This window comes from Sesamum indicum, linkage group LG16 (assembly GCF_000512975.1).
Source record: "Sesamum indicum cultivar Zhongzhi No. 13 linkage group LG16, S_indicum_v1.0, whole genome shotgun sequence".
Lineage (NCBI taxonomy): Eukaryota > Viridiplantae > Streptophyta > Magnoliopsida > Lamiales > Pedaliaceae > Sesamum > Sesamum indicum.
Genome location: NC_026160.1, coordinates 49,649 through 71,470, shown reverse-complemented (window position 1 = coordinate 71,470; position 21,822 = coordinate 49,649). Strand labels below are relative to the sequence as shown.

The following is a 21,822-nucleotide window of genomic DNA, read 5'->3' as shown; positions in this document are numbered from 1 at the left end:
TTCTTCGTCGGAGACAGACTCGGTATGTTTTTTAATACTTCAATTTATTCTCCTTACAATTCACATATTATGTAGCATGTCGGGAGGTGAAAATTGCAAGTTTGAACCTGTAATTATAAGATGTGGTAGTTTTAGTACTCCTGCTGATTTCAATCGAGCAGTTAGGTTCTGTAATAGTAAAAAATTGACACATTATGGAGTAGTTTATTTATCATCATGTTCTTGAACAAACTCTCACTCAACATTTTACTCTAATTTCAGTCTTCAAGTATGCCGAGGGAGTTCATAATGTGTATAAAGTAAATGGAACTGCCTTCCAACAGTGTACGGTACCCTCACCATCTGAGGCTCTAACTAGTGGAAGTGACGTGATTACCCTTGCGACGCCTGGCCGGAAGTGGTACATATGTGGTGTTGGTAACCATTGTGCTTCCGGGATGAAGCTCGTCATCACCGTTGCTTCCTCCATCGCTCCGGCCTCAGCTCCGGCTCCCGCCCCAACTTCTGGAGGTCCACTGATGCACAACAAGAAGCCGATGAACTTTTGGAGCAACTGGAAAATGAAAATTCACTTTTGATTAAGATGAAGTTATATGATAGTGCATGACAATAAGCTGCATGAACTTTTGGAGAAACTACTAAACATTATGTTGTGATTAAGGTGAAGCTATGTGATACTGCATGACAATTATTGACTATGATGCTATCATTATTGTTGTAACGAGTATTCAGAGATATGATGATTATCTTTTTTATTATTTTAATTCAATATTAAGTATTATTTTGGGAAAATTGCATTTTTCATCCTATATCTTAGTATCAACATACTTTTGTTGCTCCTGGTTATGGGATTCTCATTAATTAATAGTCCCATAAGTTATAAAAATATCACTTTTAGTCCTTTCGTCGGATTCCGTACTTTAGTATTCTGGATATATAAGGGGATTAAAAGTAAGACTTTTTTAACTTATGGGACTAATAATGAGATGTTGCGTAATCGGAACAAAAGTGCTAAGCACAAGACTAAAAATGGCTAAAAAATTAGCGACCATGCGTGTGCTTAGCACGTGCTTTTTTCCATTAAAACATTAATGGTATTTGATGAAATGAATACAAATAAAAAAAAACTTTTAATTTATGGGACCATTAATGAGAATTTCGTAATAAATAAGAGGAAAAGTGTGTTACCCCTTTAATATGGAACGAAAAATGTTATTTCTCTATTATCTCAGTTCAAAATGTTTATTACAATTTGCTTCTATTATGGAATGAAGGCCATATTAAATTGCAATTTTAGATTACATTGGATCTTTGGGCAATCTCTTGATTAACTGATGTCGTACAAGGTCACGGACCCAATCCGGATAAAAGAAGGCGTGGATGTTATGTTGGTAACTTTCTTATTTTTCGAAGAAAATTTCATCATCTAAAGCGTTATTTATACGAAAAAAGTTGTCTCGAAAATGAGATCTCAGTCTCTTGCATGGAAGGTTCTTGTCTCTCTTTTTGGGAGAGTGTGGATCATTTCTAGTATCTATCCCGGTGGATCATTTCTAGTGTGGATCGCTTTTTTCCTTTTTTTATTTGTTTTTGGGGATGAATAAGATCTGAAACATCCAACATGCTTTTCTTTGGCTATAAATTAAATATTCGACTTCCCAACTTTTAATTGGTTCGTCTTATGAAGCAATGAAACAATTAGAAAGGACATGCTATAGATGATAAGAAACTCTTAGCGTTGCCATATATGTGAGAATTAGTGAATTACTCATCAGTTTTTACAAATATATCCAAATATTGCATGTTAATTGTGACCACTGACTTATATTCTATTTGGGCTTAATTGCGTTTTTATCCTCTAATTATGCATATTTTGTGTTTTGGTTCTTTAATTATACTGTTAGGGTTGCAAAATAGTGTTGCATATTTTTTATTTTTCCAAACTTAGAATACATTTGGCAGAAAAATTTAAAATAGGACGTCTGTCTTCCACCAGCATGTGCTTTCGGCCAAATTGTGTCCTAATTAAATTTGCAACCTTAACAATATGAGGGACTAAAATACAAAATAAGCATAATTAGAGGACGAAAAATATTGATTAATCATGGGGTTAAATGCAATCTACCCTTGTGATAATAAGAATATTTTAAAAAAAAAAAAACCACCAAAAAGTAGGTAGTATTAGAAGAAACATGATTTTTCATTATGCTTAATTATCATAATTAAAAGTAAAAATTATGGCGAATACTAATTAATCATGGCACGTAGTTATTAGTCTTTGTTTCTGCACATTGGGCCAAAACTTTTGCCACAACTAAAAACTGTTGCAAATATTTTGGCAATGGATAAAACCATAGAGAATGTTCAGTAATCATAGCCCAAATTTAAATTTTCTCATCGATTTTTTCTTATCGTTGTAGATGGTATTGATCAACTAGAAATTTTAAGTCATAGTGATTTATTATGTATGGAATAATCAATATTTTGGTAGTGTAGTTCTTTAGTGTTTTTTGTTAATTTATTTTTTCCTCAAAGGCTTTTTCAAACTTAATAATCTTGCTATACCGTGGGACTGATTTAACCCTCAATTGCAATTAAATTCAAATTTTTGCATGAATTTTATTTGATCGTAACAAATAGCGTTGATTTCATCATCTCTTTTAAATTGTAATCATTTATAACATAGAAAATAATGATCTTGCAGTGTCTTTTGCATTAAACAGATTTTGACAGTGAAGTGTACAAGAACAACAAACTAGTCATTATTTTCCATGTAGAAAGCAGAATAGATTCAAATAAAGGCAGGCATATGACAAGGCATGCACACCCCTTTCCACCAAAACGTAGAAGATATACATGCCAAAGCATATGCCACCAAAGTCTTGATCACTTATGCATCAATGCATTTGACAAACAAACGCAGCATAAACAACCAATTCATACATAAACAAGCTCACCTTCTCACCAGACATCTCCCAGAGAAGATGAATTCGAAGAGTTGAAAAACGAAACCCTTCTCCTCTTACCGGACAGTGCATTGCGTGACGAGAACTCCTCCGATGCATAAAATTTATCGAGCACGGACCTCAGAGCTTGATGTACCGAGTCAACAAGAAGTTGGCCTCCTTCCCTACCCTCTACGTTTGAGCCCTCATCTCGTCCAGAGATCACGAACACGTTTACCATTCTACTTCCCAAGGTAGCCATCTCGGCCCTTATCATCTTCAAAGGGAGAGCTTCAAGAGCTTCTCTTAACTCGGAGAGAAGCTCGTGTTTGAAATCACAGCACAGGGATGCCCGGATCGAGAAGGCAGTTCCGTCGTTTAAATCTTCCTGTTGTTCAACTGTCACTTCATCAATATCTGTCGGCACCAGCGTTCCATCAGTAGCTTCGGCCACACTCCGTCTGAGTTCCTTTACTTGATTGATGACTTCGGCCAGTAATGCTGCTTTGTCCATCTGTGCAAATAAATCAATAATCAACAAATCCATGAATAGGAGTAACGCTGTGCAAGTAAGATCATATTGGGTAAGCAAGAATCTCTAGTTTAAACAATCGTATTGAAAAATTACTCAAACCAATTTCCACATGAAACATGGGAATACATTATGATTTGTCCAAAAGCTATTTTTCTCCATCTCAGCATAAAATCCATCCAGACACATATATCGTATCTTGATCTCCGTATTCCAAACACTTCCTAACAATTCTGAATTATGAACAAAACTAAAGGGAGAAACATTAAAAACTAAACCAGAAGTCATCATCCAAAGTGAAAAAATCATTTACCCCACAAAATCTTGATGCAAATATAGCATGACACAATCTCAAAAGTTGGGTCATGAAGGTATCAAATATCAGATGCCTTAAGCTGCTTTTTTGTGCATGTAGACTTCAACTAAAGACAAGACCAGCACTCTCAGGCTGTAACTTGCAGTCTAGTATATATTTCAATTACTGGTAGTAATACCTTAAAGAAGGCGCCGATTCAAAAATTTTGGCCGGAACAGCATCGAACACTAGATCAAGATTGTAGTAGGATGCCTCTTACCATATAAAATTATAACAAGATCTCCACGACGCGCCCATATCACCATCTAAGGCAAAACGATAAGCATAGTAGGTAGAAAACCAAAAGAGAAGCAACTCAAATCCTCCACCCCATCATGTGTATTTCATCTCAGTTCAGGCCAAGTGCGTGAAACATTTGATTAAAGCTAAATTCGGGCCACCAACTCAGGTAACAAGAATTCAGAACAACACACACACACACACACACACACTGAGAACAACATATCACCTTATTTGTTCCAGGGATTAGGCTCCTCAGCGTGGCCAAGTGACCATTAATTCTTTCCCTTCTCCGGCGTTCAGCCTCGCTGTGATTCCTCAGAGCTATCAGAGCCTTCTCCGCATTAGCCACCTTCTGTCCAGGCTTCACCAGAGCCCTGACAAGCTCTCCTCTCTGATTATCCAATACCAACGACGAACTGGACGACGACCCATTTCTTATCAGCTCTTGGAACCCAAGATAGTTCGCGGGGAACCCATCAGAAGTGTTGAAAAATTCCATCTTTTTCTGTTTGTTCATCAGAAAACGGGCAAAGGCAAAGATATGTTGGGGAGAGAGAGATGGGCAGGTCTTGAAGTGGTACTGCAAGCTCGGGTTTCTTCTGCGGCTTCCATTGCTTAACTAGGAAAAGCAATCGCAATTTCTGGAGTATGTCAGCGAGTATCAAGAAGAAATTGTACTTGAAGTCCCGCTGGAGTTTGCTTTTGACAGGGACGTCGCCAAGAAAATCTTTTCGCAGAAGAAAGTCATGAATTGAGGCAAAGCTATTAAAAAAGAGAGAGAGAGAGAGAGATGAGGGGATTTCGGACGGAGATTTGGGGTGGAATCTGTTGCTGGCTCTTGGGTGTTTCGGCTGCTACTTTTTGAACACTCCTGTTGCCTTTTTGAGCTTCTGTAGGCCATATTTAAAGTAGGCCGTGAAGAAAGAGTCACCTGCTCCTCCAGCTACTGTTACTCCAGCGAATTCAAGTACAGAATTTTTTATTACATATTTTCTTGTATTCTTTTTATTTTACTAATATATGAGTTTTGTGCACAGATTACATTATTAGTTTTATGTCAGAGAATTTTTTATATATGGGACGTTTGTATGTCAAATAATATAAAAGATGCAATCCGCAAAATTTGATCGATTGTTATAGTTAAAAATAAATCACAACAACTTTTCTTGAAATTTAATATATTCATAAATATTTTTAATATTATTTAATTAACAAATTATAAATACTCTTTATATTTGATTAAATTATATAATTTTTATAATTGGGATTTTGAATTGTTAACTTTATTTTTACTGCATTTTTAAAAAAAAATAAAAAATTATAAACAAATTGGATGAGGTTGATAGAGAAAATTTCAAAAATTATAAAAATATTTTTCACTAAGTCTTAAAGAAATTACCTTTTTTTAAAAAAAAATCATAGTTTTCAAGGGCATTTTAATCAGTCACCAAAATAAATGGGAATCTAATGGATTGGTCCAGTTGTTAGAAGGCTGTTAAAATCAGGGGGATATTAATAATTTTCAAATAATGAGGGGGTATTCGTAATTATATCAAACATCGAGAGAGCTCGTTGTAATTTACCCCCACGATAGTTAACATTTTTAAAAAATCCAAATGAATACTAATTAATGATGTATAAGCAACAATAACTAACTATTCTTTATGCACGTGAAGCCAAAATATTATTCACGACTAAAAATTATGGTAAGTATTTTTTATCATAATTAAAATCATTTTGAATGTTGATTAACTATGATGATCTAAATCTAAGTTTTCACATTAATTATATATGATCGTGATAAATAGTATTAGTTTATCATAACTTTAAGTCGTAATCATTTGTAATAGGAGAACAACCCATTTTTTTATAATCATGTAATAGAATTTGAAATAAAAATTTTAATCCATTTGAAAAATAATTATGAATTACAATTGTATTATTCTCATTTTCTTTTTTATTTTCTATTCTTTATTTCTTATCTTATGTACAGGTAACTTATATATTTATTTTAGCATATAATCCTCACAAAATTGACTAGAAAACTACAAAATGAATTATTATACTTACCTCAAATTTCCTTAATTGACGGCTACAAAATTGATGAAGTGTGATGTGAAAAGACCATAAGTTTAAAAAAATGATTTTAGTTAGGATTAATAGAAAGATTAAATTTTTATTAATGGATATAGTGATAATTACATAAAAAAAAATAATTATAGAGAAAGGTCTTCCTTAAACAAAAGAAAAAAGGGAAGTAATAATTATATACCATTAAATCAATTAATAATCGAGATATTTACATGTAATAATACCCATTAATTATTACTAACAACTATAAAAGAAAGACAAAAATAACACAAATGTACAGTAAATTATAATTCTTGGTCTCATGTTAATTTCTATGATTATGGGATCTCAATTTTAACCTCCTTAACGTAAATGAGAAGGGGTTTTGATTAAATGGCTGAGTGCATGTTTGGCTCTGCGATTGAGCAAGCCAAACATATATTTTGAATGCAAATAAAAGTTTTTATATCGATTGTCCCTTTTTCTTATAATGATTTTTGAAATAAAATTTTATCAAAACCATAAACGTTTTGAGAAAAGCTACAATTTTTCATAAAATATAAAATGAAAAGTATCATTGTTTGTACTTTTAACTTATAGGAAGAAATGAGAAATATGATCATGCATGATATCAAAATCCTTTTTTTTCTATATATATATATAGAAAAATATTATGAAAAATTCGTATTCAAATTAAATTTGGTCGAATTAAAGTAATCACATAGTAAGTGTATCACACTTTCTTCTATAAGATAAGCCTTTATAATTGACGCCTCGACATGTACTTTGTATTTCACCTGCATTTTCAAGTCTCAAAAAATAAATTTTCCCTCATATTATTTACCAGAAAAATAAACATATACTTATATATCATGATAAATATGGACATGTTTTAAAACAAATTTTCATCATCCAACATACATAAAACTAAAACAACTACAAATATATATATATATATATAGTATGTATGTTACTATATAATACCCAAAATATATATATATATATATATATTAAGGAACAAAGTAGCACATGATAATATTTTGGTGAAATATTCCATTAAATTCGGCAAAATAACGAAATGCAAGATTTTAAATTCGGCAGAAGAGATGATTAGAACTCGAAAGTGTTGATTTATCAATTAGTATATTATTTTAAGCACTAGAAAAAATATAATTTTTCGTTATGATTAATTGTTATAGTAAAAAAAAAATCATGATAAATACAAATCAACCACTGTTTCTCAACAGCCATTGGCCATTGTTTCTGCAAGTGTAGTCAAAATATTAGTTATGGCCAAAATCATGGCAAATATTTTGATTATATCTAAAAATTATAGCAGAATATTAATTAATCGAGATAAACATTTAAATTTTTATTTTAATTTATTTAATCATAGTTAATAATATTGATTTACCGTGATTCTTAAAGTATGATCATTTATATCGTATCAAAAAATTTAATTTTTTTATAATGAAGATTCTTAGTGTCCTCTCCATAACATTGACCATCAAGATTAGTTTAATCCAGTACGTAATAGCATGCCCATGCAACCTTATTTTTTTTTAAATATATATATATATATAATAAGAAAAACAAAAAAAAAAATGAAAGAGTTTCAAGAGTGACAGGAGCAACAACTAAACCCCATTTGATTACAAACTGGTCAACTGATTATTGAGACCTCCATCACTTGGGAAGTCAACGCTCTTCAACAAATCCGCTCTTCATCATTAATTTCTTTAATCCCATAGAAAAGGAAACACTAATTTATAATGTGACTAATCATTATTATGATAAAAAATGAAAACAAAACTATGGCGAGCAATTATTAGTTACAATTATGCGATGGTTATACGTTAGTCGATGTTTCAATAGGCGAGGTCAAAACATTAACCATAACTAAAAATCATAACAAATATTTTAGTCACAGTTAAAAGTCATTATGTAATTCTGTAAATAACTGATTAAGACAGCGCAATTGTCCATCAGTTCTGGTCAAAATATAAGTTTTTACATTAATTTATTTCACTGTCGTTGGTAGTATTGATTTACTCTTATTTTTTAATCATACTTAAAATAGTTTATTTTCTTAAAATGAGGATATCACCAAATAAAATTAAATATTTGGATAATTTTTTTTACATTGAACCGTGCGATAATTTTAAATATGTAACACTTGTAATCTTTGTTGGAAGACATCAAAACAATATTGAAGATGTCAGAATTAGAGGAGTACTAATTAGGAGGTGTTAATGTTGCAAAGATGTGGCCAATGTGGCATAGGATTCCGAGTGGGTTGGTTGAATTTTAGTTGGATCTAGCTTAAATTAATGTTGTAATAATATTATATGAAATCTGCAAATTAAGTTATATTAAATTATTGGGATCAATTATAACCTGTAAATTACCTAACCAAATACTAAATTGTGCCTAGGTCAACCCTAAATAATTGTTAATTTCAATATAAAGATGATATGATGGAAACTTGTAAGGCCACAATTTGATATTGAATGAAGGTTTAATAAATAAATATATATATATATTACAACTAAGACAAGGTCTTGATCATTTGATAAAGGGTAAATTAGGAAGAGTAATTTCAAAATTTATCATAATTATATAAGTACGTCGTTGTTGTTTGAAAAATTACAAATACCTCTATGTAATGAGATGTCATGATGGAGCATTTGTCAGATGACTGTTAATTATAAATGGTATTTATAACTTTTCAAACAATATGGGGTGTATTTATAATTATGACAAATTTCAGGAGAGTTCGGTGTAATTTATAGCCATTGATAAATTATAAAGTCTTTATTTTATATAAAACTGAATTTTTATCACTTCTGCATGTCTTTTTTTTTAAAAAAAAAAAAAAGAAAGAAATTCTACCTGAATTATTACATAAGAGAAACCATATAAATTGTTTCTAGCAATGCACACAGAACCTCAGTACTTACTGTTAGTGTTAATTATATACTTTAATAATAATTATGTAAAAAGTGGGATTACCTAATGATTTTTGAAAATTTATTCAAATTCTCCCGACTCTTCGTTAATCTCATAATAGGTCAAGATCCGTAAGCTTTTGACACACCACGCTTGCTTACGACATTAAGCTCTCTCTCTCTCTCTCTCTCTCTCTCATTTAGAGGTTGTTTTGCTAAATTTTTTAAACTATATGTTATAAGATGTTAAATTTTATTTTAAATATAAACTTTTAAAGTATTTGAATGAAATAAGATGTTAAAGATCGTAAGATTTTTTCAGATCTTATAATAATATAGTAATGTGTTTGGTATAATTATATCTCTTATTAGTAATATAAACTACAAAAAACATGATACCATTAGAATTAAATAATTTATAATTTCTTGAAATATTTTATTTTGAATAATTTAAAACGCTTTTATAAATAGTACATATTTGTTAACTCCAAATAAAATTTAATAGATAATTTTTTAAAATGACAAAAAGATAATGAATTATTACGTAGCCTTTTGAATAAAAATAATATATATATATATATATATATATTCATGCTATTCAAATATGAGTATAGATATATAATTGATATTTTCATTGTCAATGCAATGAACTATTTCTAGTCGTATAATTTCTAATGTCTTGAACTATATTTCTCAGTAAATATAATATCAATACTAATCTCATTTTTTATTTAACTATAATAAATTTATTATTAAATAATAAAATATTTTCTCTTTTTTGAATGTTAGAAAATTAAATATAAAAAAATTCTTTAAATCCTAAAGAGAGAGATATAGTGTGTGTGTGTGTGTGACAGAGAGAGAGTATGAACCAGGATATTTTTATTTTATTATATATTAATCTTATAGAGCTTATAAGATGTTATAAAAAAAAGTTAGAAAAATTAACTTTTTTTTAAAGAGCTTATATATAAGATCCAAAATATCTTATTTTGAAATCTTATAAGCTCTTTAAAAAAAATTGCAAAAAACTTATTTGGAGAAGAACGAAGCCGGGTGCTCTTGGGGATCTACCCTACGCATTTGAGTCGGGTTGGAGGTGAGTTCTCCCCTTAAACGAGCTGAAAATCTGAACTACTATAGGGGAGGAACACTTGGTTTGTTTCACATTCGAGCGCCTCCCAAGTTTAAATTATAATTATATATTATAATTATTAATCAATATCATATATTATATTTTAGATAATATTAAATTATGGTATTTTTATTTATATATTTAATCTTTATACAAATACAAATTTAATCAACAACTTAGTAAATTATAATATTTTTTATAATTAAAATTGCTATTTAATATGACATATATAAACTTTATGTTATATTTTAATATATACTTGTATTGTGTTATATATTTTTTTAAATTGATAATTAATTAACTTATACTCTTTTTTTATCTATTTCTCACTTTTATATTTATATCAATATACATACTATACATTATGCAATCTATTTTATTACTTATAAATTTATGTCAAAATTTAGTAATTCCTATGAATTAATCTAAAAACAATGATAATAATAATAATAATAATAATAGTGATGGTTGAACAATTATAATTATATTATTATTATTATTATTATTATTATTATTATTATTATTATTATATTATATAGAATGAGATCAAAAAGTTTAATTAACAATTATGATATCTTAAAATCTGTTCACCCGATTCATACCAAATTTATATATATATATATATATATATAAGACTGTATCTATTAGATCATATCAGACGGTATGCTTTAAAATCACATGGTCTGATTCAATGATACTCCGTCTTAAATGATTATTCTTATGTTCCGAGTACAATATCTAGATATCCGCATATCCAATAAGTTTAAAACTTTACCAAATATATTTTTCTATAAGTTTGATCATATCTAATGATTTGATCTGAATTTTAATGGCCCGATTAACCGATGTTGTTCAACAATATAAGATGATAGTTACATCAATGTAATACTAATATAAATATATAAATTTATTGCAGATTATGAACATATATTAATCTAAACTATAAAATATTTTTATGTATTTCAATTGCACTATTTCAGATAATTGATACTTTTCTATAATTTTAAATTTGTCCAGAATGATTTTTTTTTGTACAATTTACTAATTGTATTATTAGTAAACTAATCAGTAGTTTATATTTATAACAATAAATTAAAATTTCATACTATATTTTGGTATATTTATAACATAGTATACATTATACAATCTATTTTATTACTTATAAATTTATGTAAAAATTTGATAATTTTTACTATTTAATCTAATAATAATAATAAAAAAAACCAGCTCGAGCTCGAGCTCGAACTGTTCAAGCTCGTTGAGCTCGAACTCAACTGGTTTACACCCCTAGATTCAATATCGGCAAAGGCTACTGCTCAGCCCTACCAACAACAATGAAAATCTTAAGAACTGTCAGGAGTTGGGGTTTCCTTGGATAGTTTGCGAGCTTGATAAATTAATCTAGCAACATAAGTCCGACTTGGTCTTCCTCTCCAAGACCAAGTGGCAAACTAGGAGAACCCGGAGATTAGGACTAAGTATAGCATATTTGGAGTATGGTTATCTAATTGACCTTTACCACGATGGGTGCACTCGCATGGTAGGTCAACACATGGTAAAAGATTACATCTTGTTTCGAAGGGGAAATTGTATGAGATTCGCCTAGTTGTGCTATGACATATCTCTTATTCAGGCTCTATTTTTTTTCTTTTGTATTTCTGTAGTTGAATTCCCAAAAGGTCGAACTACAACACTTGGCGTTATTACATGAGGCTCTAAACAACTGAGCTAATACGCCTTTGTTTATGCATGATATCATAAGCAATGCAAAAGATAATAAACATGTTGTATAAAATGTTCATCACAACAACACACCTCCAAATACAGTTTAATAAACTCAAATTTTAATGAAAACCTTCCTCAAGGCATGTAAAAACGTACTAAAGCCAATGATAGTCAAGCTTTTTTCAGACACATAATAGAATGACCTGAAGTCACATCAACTTTCTTAAGCAACATAATAGAACGGCCTGATGCCAAATGACAATCAAGCTTCCTTAAAGTGCATAATAGAACGTCCCGAAGCAATGACAATTTGGGGTTCTTGAGGCGCATAACAGAACACCCCAAGTCAAGGAATAAATATGACAATTGTTAAGAACTTTTCAAACAAAAAATAATCACACTAGTCAAAAGACTAAAATAATAAAGCATGTACGATAAAACAGAAAGTCCATAAATGACTTATAAATAAATCTTTCACAAATATTAAAGTTCAAGCTCAAAAAGATTAAAACCAAATAGCGACAAAGCTTCTAAAACATACATATAATTTCGTATTAAAAGGGCCATCATCAAAAAAGAAATTATCTTATCCCCCAGCAAGTGAGGCTAGGCCCTAGAACTGTGCTTTCGCTAAATGGAATTAATAAACTAGCTTCCAGAAAGAAATTTTTTTTATTCACAACTATTCTAAAATGGATCTAGTTATAATGACCAGACTAATTCATTTAGAAATTATATTTATATTTAGATTCTAAATTTTGACCATCAACACCTTAAGGCAGAACATGCCTATATCTATATCTGTGATCCAATTTAATTTCTAAATATCCTAAAGATATTCAAGAACAGGGGTGACAATCCGTCCCAATCCGACAGAATCAACCCCTAATGGCAAGGGTTCGGATCCAAAAAAATTAATTTTGGTATTAAAAATATAAATTTGACCTTCTCAATTACACACCAAATAAATACCAAATACAATTTCTCTTTGACAATTGGTCCAGCACAACATTATGTGAGTTGAATGCATATCTAAGACTGCCAAATCTAAATCTAATCCATTTACTATTTGCATACACGTGTGTACATCCTACACGTGCGCCACCACCATGCTGCCCTCAATTACACTTTTTTGTCTTAGTTTATCTTCTAGACACCCTAAAATCGGCTTTGTACACTATTAATTATTAATCGGCCTACCTTTATTTTTTATTAAGAGTCTTTTCAACAGCTAAAATCAAGTATTTATTAATTCTTTTACTTAATATAAATTAAAACAAGTATTCTTAATTTAAAATTATTATGTTTGAATTGCATAATTTAACTCAAAAATTATAAATATAATTTTCTTACCGACTTCTGCAATTTATTAATAAAAAATTTAAATATTAAATTATTCTGCCAACTAATAAAACTTCAAATTTTTATTTTTTTTATTTTCAAATACTTTAAGCTTTCACTGCAACTAAATTCATAACTCCTTATACAATTTAATATCATTGTAATAATATAAATTATTGCAAACACCGTCCTACCTAAAAGAATTTAATATGTAAATTAAATGCTTTTTCTCGATGAATAAGCAAAGAAAAATAAACCTAAGTATAAAAGTACTAGGAAATATATGAAAATAACATCATATTTAAAAGTGATTAAGTAAATAATTAATTAAATTTCTCGTACACGATTTCAATTTTTTTTTTAGACAGAACTTACCCATTTCTTTAATAAATACTAGTGTGTGTGGCTTACCTAATATAATGTGCGTGCAATTAATTTAAAATACAAATAATATATTTTTTATTTTTCTAAAATATATATTTTAGTTAAATAATTAAAAAATATTACAGTGGCAGAAGAAAAAGAAACATGAAAATTAAGGGAGAAAGATAATTGTTAGAAAAAGGGAAAAAAAACAAAAAAAAATTGCTGATTTTTTTTTTGAAAAAATAAATTTAAATTGGGAGACCATAAAAATATTCAACACCAAAGAGGTACTCTATAATAATATGGTATAGGTAATTATAATTATTACGAGCCTTTTTTTCCCTGTAATTTATTTAAAAATATAGTAAATGGAATTTTTCAAAATTTATGTCATTTTATAGAATATATTTTATATCAAAATATTAAAAAGAGTTCTTTCTAATTTTGGAAAATAATAATAATAATAATAATAATAATAATAATAATAATAATATATTTTTTTTTAATTTTTACCTTGTTATTATTGATAAAATATATATGTGGCGTGGCCTTGTGAAAAATGCCCCACCAACCACTCCAATTTCCACTATATAACAGTTCATTGGGTTTGCTCTGTAACCCTATCTCTCTAAGCTCTCTCTCTTACACATTTTCAGATCTCCTTTACGAACTCGAAAAGCCCAAGTGCAATGGCGGCGGCTGCGCCCACCTCTTTCTCCACCACCACCGCCACCACCTCTTCTAAGGCCCTAAAACCATCGTCCAATGCGCCAGCTCTCTCCTTGAGCTTCCTATCGTCCTCTTCCCCTTCGCTTAGGTCGCTAAAACCCCAAGTGCATGGGCGGCGGCTGCGCCCACCTCTTTCTCCACCACCACCGCCACCACCTCTTCTAAGGCCCTAAAACCATCGTCCAATGCGCCAGCTCTCTCCTTGAGCTTCCTATCGTCCTCTTCCCCTTCGCTTAGGTCGCTCCGTGCTTCCCGAGCTGGGTCTCCAGCTTCCGGCTCCGCTCTGGCGGCGCGCATGGTGTCGGCTCCAGCGATCAAGCCCCCTGCGTTGCTAGATTTTGAGACCTCCGTTTTCACTAAAGAGAAAATCAACCTCGCCGGTCATGATGAGGTATATATGGGCTTATTGATAAATGTATGTGATTTTTGTGTTTGCAATTTGTGTGCTTGAGAGCTGCCGTACTGCTTGTGGCGTCTTTTAAGGTGTTTTGTGGTTATTTCTTTATTGATTAAGTTATTGATGGGATTTTACTGCGAGTATAAATATTTGAGCTAAACCAGGAGAGCTTATGCTCTTTTCTTTTATGAGCTATATTTAGGTATCAAAATAATTCATTGAATTTGCGAACAACGTCAGTGAGCTGAACACTGTGCGGCAGAAGTTCTTCCACTTGATTGGTAGGATGATAATGATATAAATGAGGATGAAGCTCTTTATTCCTTTTGTTGATTGCAAGCGCAAAGATCTTTCACATTTTGTTGGGTTATATTTATTAACTTGAAAATGTGAATGTTTTGATGCTTTTACCCGGTTGGGGAGCCACCATACAATATAACTTGAACATGTGTAGTGATAAAATGGTTGCAAGTTACTGCAGAACTATTAAAGTTCCTTGAACTGATAACCAGTTAGAAATTAACTTATCCTTGGAAAATAGTTAGCAGTCGCCTTCTCCTATTTTTGTGAGGTTTGTAGTAGGTTAAAAATCATTTTTGTGAAACTGAATAATGTTGCTTATCTTGTATGTAGTACATTGTGAGAGGAGGGAGAAATCTGTTCAAGTTGTTGCCGGATGCATTCAAGGGCATAAAGCAGATTGGAGTGATTGGTTGGGGTTCACAGGTATGTTCTCTTATTAATCTTGAGAAATATTGGGTACATATTATGTGCTACATTATATTGATCCAACCAATGTATCTGTAATTTATGTATCCTTCATGTTAGGCTCAAACTCTTGGCTGACAAACTAGTTGTTTCTCTGTTTGTTTGAGATGAATAATTTCCCTTTTCATGTAAGCATGTAGTAGTGCACTCATATACATGTTTGTATAGGTGGATATATAGATTAGATGTATGTAGTCTGGTGAATGTTACTATGTTGATCTTTTTAATCCATGCTTGTGCAGTTGTGCTGTACCATAATATGAAAAGAACTTGGTTTCATGTCCTGTAGTGTAAGTACACCGGAAAATTGTGTTATCAGGTTCTCGTTAAACCCCTTTTCATTTCCGTCAACTGAAGTATGTGGTTTGTTACTCATAAATTAGCATATAGGATTTGTTAGAAAATGTTGTATGGATGGAGACAGCTTTTATATAAATATTGTGTTTTCAGCTGTTCAAGGAATTTTAATTACTTAACTTCATAATATTGTTTCATAAATTTTGCTTCTTCCCTTAGCTGGCTATTGTAGCTTGAATAGTTTTCTGTCAACATGTTAATCAACTTCGTGTGTGTTATCTCATTGATAATTTTCTGTCAACATGTTAATCAACTTCGTGTGTGTTAGCTCATTGATAATTTGTCTTAATACAGACTTCTCTTTGCTTTTGAGCAGGGACCTGCTCAAGCTCAGAATTTAAGGGATTCTTTAGCTGAAGTGAAGTCTGATATTGTGGTCAAGGTACTGCTTTGTCATCTTCCCATACCTAGTAGTATTGTTATAGAGAAAACCTGATTATCTATATCCAAAAGTCTCCTGGCATTTTGGTAAAGGTATGTTGTTTATCTCATCTTTTCTTTTTAGTGCAGATTGGTTTGAGGAAGGGATCTAGATCATTTGCGGAGGCCCGTGCTGCTGGCTTCACAGAAGAAAATGGGACCCTAGGAGACATATGGGAAACTGTCTCCAGCAGCGATTTGGTGCTGCTCTTGATATCAGATGCAGCCCAGGTATGAATTAGCTAGATCTTTGATTTAAGGGCTTTGATTCCATCTGTCTTATGTACGTACTGCTGCATAACTACTTTGTCTACCTTGAAACATCTCTCAGTGTCTGAATTATCTAGGGTGTCTTTATATTGTTTTCTTAATCATGTTTGTGATATCACTGTGAGGTTCATAAATATTTGGCTTTTAATTTCTTAAAAATGATATCTGCAATGGCTATTACGACCTGAAATTTTTTTATGTCGGAAATACATTCTCTTAACTTATCCAGCATTGCAGGCTGATAACTATGAAAAAGTGTTCTCCCACATGAAACCAAATAGCATACTGGGACTTTCCCATGGGTTCCTGTTGGGCCATCTGCAGTCAATGGGTCTTGACTTCCCCAAGAACATTAGTGTGATAGCCGTATGTCCGAAAGGAATGGGACCCTCTGTGAGAAGGTTATACGTCCAAGGGAAAGAAATTAATGGTGCTGGTATCAATTCAAGTTTTGGCGTCCACCAGGTTTGTGAATATTCACGTGCACATGTGTGTATGAATTTGGTGTACAGATGGGTTTCTGTACATAGGTTTATATTTTGGTTTTATGTGAATTTTTGATGGGATGGGTTTTTGCTTTTATAGGATGTTGATGGCAGAGCCACAGATGTTGCCCTTGGATGGTCAATTGCCCTTGGTTCACCTTTTACTTTTGCCACTACTCTGGAGCAGGAGTACAGGAGTGACATTTTTGGAGAGCGTGGTAAGTTTGTTTTCCAACAATACTAGTGCCTTATTGACCTGAAGAATTCTGATTTACCTGTCTCAATTTGTAGGCATTTTACTTGGTGCTGTGCATGGGGTTGTGGAATCCTTATTCAGAAGGTACACTGAAAATGGAATGAGTGAGGATCTTGCTTACAAGAACACAGTGGAGTGCATTACAGGAATAGTATCTAAGACCATATCAACAAAGGTTAGGTTGAGGGGCATTTGTTTTCTCATCCTTCTGTGTCAAGTTTATTCACTTATTCGGAATTATTATTGTTTACTTTGTATCCTTTTCATTCTTGTTTCTGAAGCATTATCTTTTCTGTATCTTATGACAGGGTATGCTGGCTGTCTATAATGCATTGAGTGAAGATGCCAAAAAAGAATTTGAGACAGCATACAGTGCTTCATTTTATCCCTGCATGGATATCCTGTATGAGTGCTATGAGGATGTAGCCAGTGGCAGTGAGATAAGGAGTGTTGTTTTGGCTGGCCGTCGTTTTTATGTAAGTGAACAAATCATAGGATGATATTAATTGCTTTTCCTATTTCTTCTATTGATATCTTTGCTTTCCCCATGCAGGAAAAAGAGGGATTGCCTGCTTTCCCAATGGGCAAAATTGATCAGACACGGATGTGGAAAGTTGGTGAGCGAGTACGAGCAACACGTCCTGCAGGTGACTTAGGACCCCTGTATCCTTTCACTGCTGGAGTCTTCGTGGCATTGATGATGGCCCAGGTTAGTGTCTGTCTTCAGACAAGTCATACTCATAACAAACTCTCTCTCTCTCTCTCTCTCTCTCTCTCTCTCTCTCTCACTCACACACACACACACACATATATATATATATAAAACACTTGAAAGAAGGCATTTGCTGTTTTATGATCCGATGTTTGTACGTATAAATCGGTTATTTATTTTCTATGCAAGGATGCTATTTTATCTGCTGAAACTAATGCATTTAGGCTGCAAAATCTTCCTGGCTCCAATGACGCTATATTCTTTATTTTACTTTATCACTACAGATTGAGATTTTGAGGAAGAAAGGCCACTCTTACTCTGAGATTATTAATGAGAGTGTGATTGAGGCTGTGGATTCATTGAATCCTTTCATGCATGCTCGAGGTGTTTCGTTTATGGTCGATAACTGTTCGACGACAGCACGGTTGGGATCAAGGAAATGGGCTCCAAGGTTCGATTACATCCTTACCCAACAGGCACTGGTCGCAGTGGACAATGACACCCCCATCAATCAGGATCTTATCAGCAACTTCCTGTCTGACCCTGTCCATGGTGCTATTGAAGTATGCGCCCAACTGAGACCTACCGTCGACATCTCAGTGCCCCCAGATGCTGACTTTGTGCGCCCTGAATTGCGGCAATCTGGCAACTGAAATTTCAAGGAAATCTACGCATGAGCCAGTAGTCCGCTAATGTCGAATTTAGGGACCTTATGAGTAATGCTGTTTTACTAGTAGAAATTTGTTGCGTATGTCCTTTTTCTGACAATGTGACTTGGCCTGCTCTAGTAGTTGATATAATCTTATGATATTTGAGTGCTTATTCTAAAAAATTGTTATTGTGTTTGCCAAATTCCCTGCAACACACCATGAGTAGTTGTTGGTAGCTCCTCATGCATTGATCAACTTAATTTCCCTCGTCGGATTTCCACTGATATCGAATGCATATAATAGTTGGGAGGCTGTTGATGCTTCTCCTACCTAGGCCTGTACAAAAATCTAAGTTAAATTGATTCATCAACTTCGAATGCCACACAAGTTATTGGGACAGAGTGAACTCCGAGGAGTTCACTTACATTTGGCTGAGTTTGTAGATCATATCAAGTGCACCTACTGTCTACCTCAACTGCATTTATCGACATAATTATGATGGAGAGTACGCTGCATTCGAGGTTTTGCGACCTTCCAACCTAAAATTTTGATGCAAAAACTATATAATCTGTTCAAAAGAAAACCAGTATTCCATCAATCTCCAAATTTTATGTTCCTAGCCAATAATACAACTCTTTTACTATAAAACTTTGAATAGCTCAATTAGCGAAATTGAGGCCTTATGACTTTAAAGGTCATGGATTTGAACCTGGCTTTATGCATAGTATGTTGTGTCTATTGAATAGTAAATATTGATATTATTGATTAGTGTACGATTGTTTTAATAGTTTTTATTATATATTGATATCTAATAAAAATAATTATAATTAATTTATTTCAATTAATAATATTTTATTGTTTTTATTTTAAAATTAATAAATAAAATACCTGTACTAAGGACCTGAATAGGTGGGGGGAGCTACAATACTTTTTTTCTAAAAAAAATAATTTTATAGTCTTATAAACTTAAAGTGAAAAAATCAAATCTAACACGAAGCATTTTGTTTTAAAAGAAAAGTTAAATATGTTTTTTTATCTTGAATCTATCCCAAATTTATAATTGATTAATAACTATCCATCATTTAAATAAAATCAAACTCATTACTTAAATTTCAATAATGTTTCTATATATTGAAAATGAAAATTATATTCTTATTTTATCAATCAAAAGCTCATAAAATATTATTAATAAGTTAATTTATTAACATAGTCGTCTTATATTATTACGGAAAACATATCGATTTGCTTAATTCATTTTGGAATTTTTATTTAAAATTTGAAAAATTGCATCTTTAAAAAAGAAACACAAAATCACCCAAATTATTTGGATGTAATATTGGTAAGAGCAGATGACTCTTTTACGAATAATTTAATTAGGGAAATAAGTTACAAGGAAGAAGGACTAAGAAGTGCTGCTGGTAAACAACACTTTTGTTTGTAGATTTCAGCTTCATGAAGACGCGTGCTACTGTGTCAACACGTTTTTTAGCTGCTAGGCGTAGCAGTTACTTTACAGTTTTTTTTAATAGCTGTAATTTGGTTAAAACAGTCGGTTAGTTAGTTAATGTTGTGTGTATATAAAGTGAATCCACACTCTTTTGTAAATACAATCTTCTTCTTCTTCAACGTCACTGCTTCAAAGCTTTTTCTTGCTTCTTTAATGGCTGCACTCTCTGTTCATCACGTTTCTTTGCATGGGATCAGAGACCATCCTGCACCTCCCTTGAAGAATACAAGAACCAAAACACAAAGCACTATGGCACAAGATCCACAAGTTTTGGAGATCCAAAATTCTGATACATGTATGAGCCTGGTTTCAGTTCCTTTAGACGGCTCGAATTACTTCACATGGAGCAGATTAGTCAAGATTTCCTTGGCGGCGATGATGAAGCTTCCCTTCATCGATGGAAAAGTTGAAAGGCCAAAAGAAGGTGATGACGCATACCAAGAGTGGGTAAGAGCCGATTGCATGGTTACATGTTGGATATTAAACTCTATCTCTAAAGAGATTGTTGAAAGCTTCTTGTATGCAACCACAGCCAGAGAACTGTGGGTTGAATTAGAAACTAGATTTGGACAAAGAAATGGTCCGATGATTTATCGGTTAAACAGAGAGATATATTCAACAATCCAAGGGACAATGACAGTCTCGGCCTACTTTTCAAGACTTAAAAGGTTATGGGATGAGTTGAGCTGCCTTAATCCTCTGCCACAATGCAGCTGTGGAGCATCTAAAGCCATTGATGGTGAAGACCACCTGATGCAGTTTCTGATGGGATTAAGTGACGACTTTGACAGCGTTCGGAGCCAAATCCTTATGCTTGAACCATTGCCTTCAGTCAGCAAAGCCTATGGCATGGTTCTGAGGATGGAGAAGCAAAGAGAGGTACATTTGGGATCCGCACATAACATGGCAATGCAGGTAAAGGGCGGTAATTTCAGAAGATTTGGCAACAGTAGCACATTCCAAAGAAGAAAGACTGCTGCAGAAAAGAGAGCACAAACATGTGATCATTGTGGAAAGAATGGACATACAAAGGAGATGTGTTTTGAGATTCATGGATACCCTGAGTGGTATAAAATTTAAACTGAACAGAGGAAGAAAGATGTAGCAAGTGGAAGCAGAAATCTGGGAGTGACAGACGCACACAGGATCAAGTTCATAATACAACGGATGAACTCACCATCTCAGAAATATTAAAAACAGCTGAGGTTCAAGATTATCAAGAATTCTCAGGTAAGTCATCTCATCATTCAATACAGAATGTTGAATCTTTCTGGATAATTGATAGCGGAGACACAGCACATATGTTGTTATAAAATGTAACGTTGGTTGATGATGTGAAATCTTGTTTTAGCAAGACAAGAACTCAGTAGCAGCAATATTCGCAGCAGTTGTTGGTACAAGTATCATAATTTGCTGCCATTAAGGTTTTCAAATTAGAAATGCAGGGCCATGTATTTGTCGTGACGATGAAATACATGTCTTAAGGGGATCTTGATAAATGGCTCCACTCCCTTGCAATTGTTTCTTAAGAACAATGATAGATGTGGCATATGCACGACCACTGATTTAGAGCTGGAGGCCTAATATCAAATATGTTGCAGTCATTCAAAT

At 32.4% G+C, this 21,822-nt stretch overlaps 3 protein-coding genes and 1 long non-coding RNA gene across 4 annotated transcripts in view; 2 read left to right on the top strand and 2 right to left on the bottom strand.

Moving 5' to 3' along the window:
• Positions 1–817, top strand: part of LOC105178593 (mavicyanin-like) — a 948-nt gene extending 131 nt beyond the window's left edge. The window contains exons 2-3 of the mRNA XM_020699397.1: positions 5–22; positions 262–817. Of these exons, the coding sequence (XP_020555056.1) occupies positions 5–22; positions 262–578 (335 nt within the window). The 3' untranslated portion in view covers positions 579–817. The remainder of the gene's footprint in view (positions 1–4; positions 23–261) is intronic.
• On the bottom strand, positions 2,724–4,933 carry LOC105178592 (transcription factor bHLH30-like). Its single transcript, XM_011102101.2, has 2 exons — positions 4,302–4,933; positions 2,724–3,459 (listed from the first exon to the last, which is right to left on the bottom strand). The coding sequence occupies exons 1-2, from the start codon at positions 4,590–4,592 to the stop codon at positions 2,962–2,964; spliced, it is 789 nt and encodes a 262-aa protein (XP_011100403.1). The 5' UTR covers positions 4,593–4,933; the 3' UTR covers positions 2,724–2,961.
• Positions 14,292–14,635, bottom strand: LOC110013261. Its single transcript, XR_002288432.1, has 2 exons — positions 14,519–14,635; positions 14,292–14,369 (listed from the first exon to the last, which is right to left on the bottom strand). It is a non-coding gene; the product is annotated as an uncharacterized LOC110013261 (long non-coding RNA).
• Positions 14,312–18,906, top strand: LOC105178441 (ketol-acid reductoisomerase, chloroplastic). Its single transcript, XM_011101907.2, has 11 exons — positions 14,312–14,477; positions 14,627–14,780; positions 15,420–15,512; positions 16,228–16,293; positions 16,422–16,562; positions 16,839–17,066; positions 17,187–17,304; positions 17,378–17,517; positions 17,651–17,818; positions 17,896–18,051; positions 18,339–18,906. Exons 1-11 carry the CDS (start codon positions 14,350–14,352, stop codon positions 18,705–18,707), a joined length of 1,761 nt encoding a protein of 586 aa, XP_011100209.1. The 5' UTR covers positions 14,312–14,349; the 3' UTR covers positions 18,708–18,906.